General features: G+C 32.2%; 1 protein-coding gene across 1 annotated transcript in view; it reads left to right on the top strand.

The window, feature by feature from the left end:
* The window catches only part of Vegfc (vascular endothelial growth factor C), a 41,581-nt gene extending 40,745 nt beyond the window's left edge, over window positions 1-836 (top strand). Inside the window, exon 7 of the mRNA XM_033765552.1 lies at window positions 387-836. Coding sequence (XP_033621443.1) covers window positions 387-501 — 115 coding nt within the window. The 3' untranslated portion in view covers window positions 502-836. The remainder of the gene's footprint in view (window positions 1-386) is intronic.
* Window positions 837-6,000: the final 5,164 nt, after the last annotated feature.

The following is a 6,000-nucleotide window of genomic DNA, read 5'->3' on the forward strand; positions in this document are numbered from 1 at the left end:
TCCCACACATGTCTCAGGCTCTTGTGAATTCTGCCATGCTTATGTGATCACAGAAAATGAGGCAGACCTTAAACATTCACTTTCAAATTTTCTGTTTTCTGTTACTTTCATCCACAAAGCAGAAAGCACTTCAAAAGAACTAATGATTACAATATCCCATCTTTCCATTTGTTATATCAGCATGCAAGACATGTTTTTAAAAGCCATTTCGTTCCTTCAAAATATTATAATTTTAAGCACAACCTTGAATATTTAGAAAACTATAATTTTTTGATAAATTGATATTTTTTCTAGTTTAAATGTAGAAAAAATCTAAAAGTACATTAGCAGCATACTGAATTCACTGCCTTAGTCTTTAACAGATGTGTTCCTCTTTGTTTTCCTAGTTGTTACAGACGACCCTGTACAAATCGACTGAGGCATTGTGAGCAGGGACTTTCATTTAGTGAAGAAGTGTGTCGCTGTGTCCCTTCATACTGGAAACGACCACATGTGAACTAAGATTGTACTATTTTCCAGTTCATCATTTTTCTACCATGAAAAACTGTTACCACGTTGGAACTGTCTATGAACAGAGAGACCATGGTAACAAAGACAAAAATCTGTTTTGTTTTTTTTTAACTATGTGGATAATTTTACAGAAATGGACTGGAGCTCAACTGTAAAAGGCCTCTTTAAAGACTGGTTTTCTGCCAATGACCAAACAGCTGAGATTCTGTGATTTTTTTTTTAAAGAAAGAATAATGACTATATAATTTATTTCCACTAAAGATATTGTTTCTGCATTCATTTTTATAGCAATAACAATTGGTAAAGCTCACAGTGATCAATATTTTTATAACATGCAAATATGTTTAAAATAAAATGAGAATTGTATTATAAACTGGTAAGTTCAGTCTATTGCCATTTTGCATTATAAGAAAAAAAATGATATTATGAAACACTGATCTCCCCATGCTTTTTTTCTTTAACCAAGTGTCAGATTTTGATGGCTATTTAAAAGAAAAAAGGTAAAAGGAAGTTAAGGACAACTGTATACTATTTCATTTCAATTAAATTTTATCTCAGTATATTTAATGATTATAAATATTGTAGCATATGATACCTTGGAATTTATCACCAAATGAATCTACGCAGAACATCCTATGAAACAATCTACTTAGCGTGTCCATCTGATAAAAGTTGTTAAGTGCACTACAAGCATTTTGAGTCTGCAGTGGGTATAAAATCCTTCAGTATGCATTAAAATGGCTTTAAAATATTTTCTCAAAAATAATTTTTGCCAAATATGCAATTTCTTTTGACCAGCTAAAATATTTTTGAAAGCTACAGTCCTCCTACCTTTAAAATAAATTTGAAATAATATTTAAATTCTCATATATTTTCAAAACAAAACATCTCAGCCATACAACTAAAGTGCCTGTTTTGGGAGTTTTTGTATTTCTGTTGTTGTTTTATTTTTGCAGTGCTGAGGATCTAACTTGGGGTTTTATACATGCTGAGCACATGCTTTACCACAAGCTATATTCATAACTCCAATGTGTTACGTTTTTCAAGGACATCACACTAAAACACTGCTCTTTATGAACAGACATTTTGCAAACATGAATAAAATCAAGCAAATGACTTGCTTGTTGACAATATTCATTGTATAATAGTGTGACATAGGTATTGTATATAAGTAATTAGACCTGAAAGGAGAAAATATTCAATACAAGTTATATATAGATAATCTCTAGAAGTGGCAAATTTATTATACTCGAAACCCTCAATTAGTATAGAGGTTTAGTCATTATAAAACACATAAATGTTTAATTTGTATAGAGGACTAATCATTATATATAAGCAATATAAATATTAGTATTGACATGTTTTGCTATAAAATAATTATTTTCAAAATATATAATTAGACTATAAATTCCCTAAAAACTTCCTCAGCATTTTCCATACTGACTTTTAAAACAGCTTTTAAAAGCAATCTTTGCTGCATTTCAGTTATGTGCTCAGTACAGCATGAACATCTACTTTATGAAGTCATATGTTTCTCATGTATTAGAAAATAAAATGAAAACAGTTTCTCATAATTCTCTCATTATACATTTACACACTATCCTCCAGTGTTTCAGTAAAGATTAATCTGAAGCCTCTAAGCAAAATATTGTACATTCTACATTCTATATTCTGGGCAAATTTGTGTTGTTTTCACATTTAAGGAAAACAAAGGGATGGAGAAAAGGAAAATGAACTTGAAAACAGCTAGATTTCTGTAAAATTCTTCAAAAGATCAAATTCTGAGTGATTGCAGAAGGGAAATTGGAATCAGAATAACTTCACCATCGAATGAAGAGGCGTGAAAAGTTCATCATCTTTGAAACTGAGCTGTATTCAATGCAATGACTCTTCATCTCATTTCAGCCAAAAATGAAAGCAAACAAACTTTATGTAATCTGTTAGTGTCAATTATTTGTGTTTGATATATTTCAAATATATTACTTTTGAAGTTAATTTTAGAAAAATAATCTAAGCTTCCTGAGGCCATTCAAAGAACATTAGGAACTGATACCACTACTATTATATGTTAGACTAAAAAACAATCTAAACTATATTTCTCAAATATATGGGCAATCCAAAAAAAAAAATCAGTAGACCAAAAATTAAAGCCATAAGCATGCTAGGAAAACTATATTTAAATTTGTTTCTGGAGATGTAATATTTTCTATTTAAAATCAAGAGTAGCATGGACAAAGACAATATATTGCCAAAGATGCTTAGAAACAATGTTATGTGGATCATAAAAACCTCACTTCAACAAATTATAATCAATGAGATTTTTTTTTGTAGCCAGTGAAGGTGACTAGAGATAAAACTAAGCAGTTATTTGGAATATCAGCAAATATAATTCAGCAAAAACTAAAACTACAATAAGAATATGCATAAACTCTTCAAAGGAACCCCGAGATACTCATACTATTAATCCAAATAATGAAGTTGAGAAAATACTGGAAGCTCGTGGCAGCAGTTAATATGTCCAAACTTTGGAAAGTTTATAAACAGAATTTTACATCCAGAAATCTAATACTGTATAGTCAGTTGAAAAGGCTAAAGAAAATAAAATGTTTTGGTAAGCAGTTATATAAGAGTTGACATTTACTAATAGCCTGAGTGAAACAGATTCCATTATTAGAATTTTTAAAAACAACCTTTCCTTCATATTTGCATTACTCAGATCAGAAGCTTGAGCAGTCTTGATATAAGACTGAATTCTCCCAGAGTGCAGTTTAAGGGAAGAAGCAAAGTTTCATGAGCTGACACTCATGCACCTTAGGCTTCCCCTGCAGATGCCCTGCTCCTGAACCAGTCTCACTCAGTGGGAGAGAGAAGACGCAGACACATCAGGTGCAAGAGTTCATATTGCAATGATTGTTTTAACATGTTGCCAAAGCTTAGGAAACTCCTTGCCTGGGTAAGTTCCCATGTTCCTCTGTCTAGGCAGTGCCAGGATAGGAGCGAACAAAAGTCTCTTGGCTCAGACTTGTTTATATTACTGTGCTGTGTCCAAGGTCTGAATTTATCCAGCAGTGTTTGCAAAGGATACTTTTGGAAGTATCTTATTTTTATATAGCAGATAAAAAGTTCTCAATACACTCATTATTTTATGCTAAAAATGCATTATAGTATTCCCCAAGAACAATTTAAAGAAGTAGAATGACATACACAAAATAGTTTAATTACTAATTTATCTGTTCAACTACTGAAACTTTTAGTGTCCTGCATATTTTTAAAGAGGAAAGTAACTATCTGTGGACAAACAGAAAGGTAAACAAAAGTTTCCTGTGGACTTCTTATTCCATAACTAAAATCTCATTGCTTAAAGAAGCATACTAAACAAGTTGATCCACAGTACAACTGAGCACTGGACTGGAAGTCAAATCAAGTTTTTAGTCCTGACCTTTCTTCTGTGTCCCTGAGCAAGTCACCAATCCCCCTGAGACTCAGCTTGTTAATCTGTGAAAGGAGTTGGACTAAAACTGTGTATAAATCTTAGCTCTGAAGTTAGTGTTTCTATTAAATGGGGAGAAGTCAAAACCAGAGTATTTTTAAGAACTTTGGAGATGCACCATTTTTGAAGTTGGTGACCTCATTAAAAGGGACTATTTTTCTTTTTTAAAACGTGTTATACAATAAATTATAAGAAAAAAATCACCCTTATACTATTAGCTCAAAGTAGGGTTTTTAAAATTTCTTTTTAATACTAAAGGTGGTCACATATGAACACTGAAAAAAAATAAAACATCATGAAAAAAAAGAAATAAACAGCAACATTAAGATTTATTCTGCAATTCTTACAAGCCTCAACAGATACACATATACTTTACTTAATCCAGGAAAGGGCTTTGAATCAAAAATTTATTGCTAATTATTGCTACCATCTGGGATTCTGATAATAGGATGTGATTAAGTACTGAGCTGACATCATCAGGAATGGATATCTACAAATTTGTAAGTTCAGAAATCACAACGCTCAGATGCTGCTGAAGGCAAACCCATGAGGACTGTCTACACCACAGTCTTGAGACATGGGTGTCTACACAGACAGCAATACCTGTTTTGATTTAATAGAAATAACTTTGAAACGCTACTCAAAACTTTTTTAACATGTACTGATTAATAAGTGACTGGTAAAAATAATTCTAAATTATCTTAAATAATTAATTTTACAGATGTAATGTTGAAAGGAAAAGCTTTTCTCAGATTTCAATACATTATGAGTTCGTACTGATATACTTAGTTTGCTGTTCAGTCATGTCATATTTAATTTTTTATCATTTGAAGGCAGCCTTACATCTTAGACTTGTTAGAAAATTAATCTTGTTTATGGTCAAACTTATACACGTAGGTTCAGAATAGTTTCTTTGACAGTGTCGTTCATTTTACCCATAGCATGTTAACACCAGTAACTCAGTTTACAAAGAATTGCTTTTCCTTGGAATAAGTTGGATAACTTTACCATCGGAATTTCACAGAGCATTGCCTCATGTTTAACAAATAGGTCCTGTAGAACACCTTTTTCTTCACATATATTTCCATCCCCTTATACCCTCTCCCCTTCCCATAGCACTGGTTTTATTTCTATCTTCTACTTATTTTTTTTTTTCCAAAACTTCTGAATGATGTGCTATCACAGGAGGAGAAAGAATGCCAGTAATCGGTGGGATTTTAGAATCCAAGATCAAAAAATTCTAATCTTCCTCTGGTTTTACCCTAGGCCTGAACTGACCAACTGGTGTCCACTTTAGACAGCCTTTCTTAATTGTTTTTGTTGTTGTTGTTTTGGCTGTACCAGGGATTGAACTCAGAACTTTGCTAGTGCGAGGCAGGCTGTAGTATCACTGAGTTAAGTACCAGGCCCCAGCCTTTCTTAATTCTGATGATGCCTTTGTACTTCATGATCCTTGTAGAGCATATTGTAAACAAAGTGTCACAAACTTGCATTTCTGTTTGCTAATAAGAGACAAAATAAGAGGAAGGAAATGAGAGGATAAGAGAAAAGGGACGAGAAAGGAAAAGAGGAAGAAAAGGCACAGACAGTTGAATTTTGAGAAAAAGGTGAAGATGACTATGGCTGTTTGGAACAGGAATTTTAAAAAGTGTGCAAAGTTCTTGAAATACATATAAACATTTCTGCAGTTGTAAGAAAGACAAAGGCAAGATTATATTCTCTCTTGAGTTTTTCATTAGAGTATGGTACCTACTAAGTGAATCAGATAAATACCGTCATGGAAGTTGAAAAAATTCAGTGCTAAAAGTCCAAAATAAAGCACAGGAAGATATTTGACACAAAGCAATTTTTGCCTTTATTTGTGCGCATGGGCACTCAGAATGCCACTTTATTCATGATAAAAAAAAAAGTATGGGAAAACCTATGTAGGTGAAAATTCAGGTTTTAGAAAAATTACACTCATTTTAAAACTTTTTTTTTTTTTTTTTTTTTTTTTTTTT

This window comes from Fukomys damarensis, unplaced genomic scaffold, assembly GCF_012274545.1.
Source record: "Fukomys damarensis isolate Sample0158 unplaced genomic scaffold, DMR_v1.0_HiC HiC_scaffold_18, whole genome shotgun sequence".
NCBI classification, from domain to species: domain Eukaryota; kingdom Metazoa; phylum Chordata; class Mammalia; order Rodentia; family Bathyergidae; genus Fukomys; species Fukomys damarensis.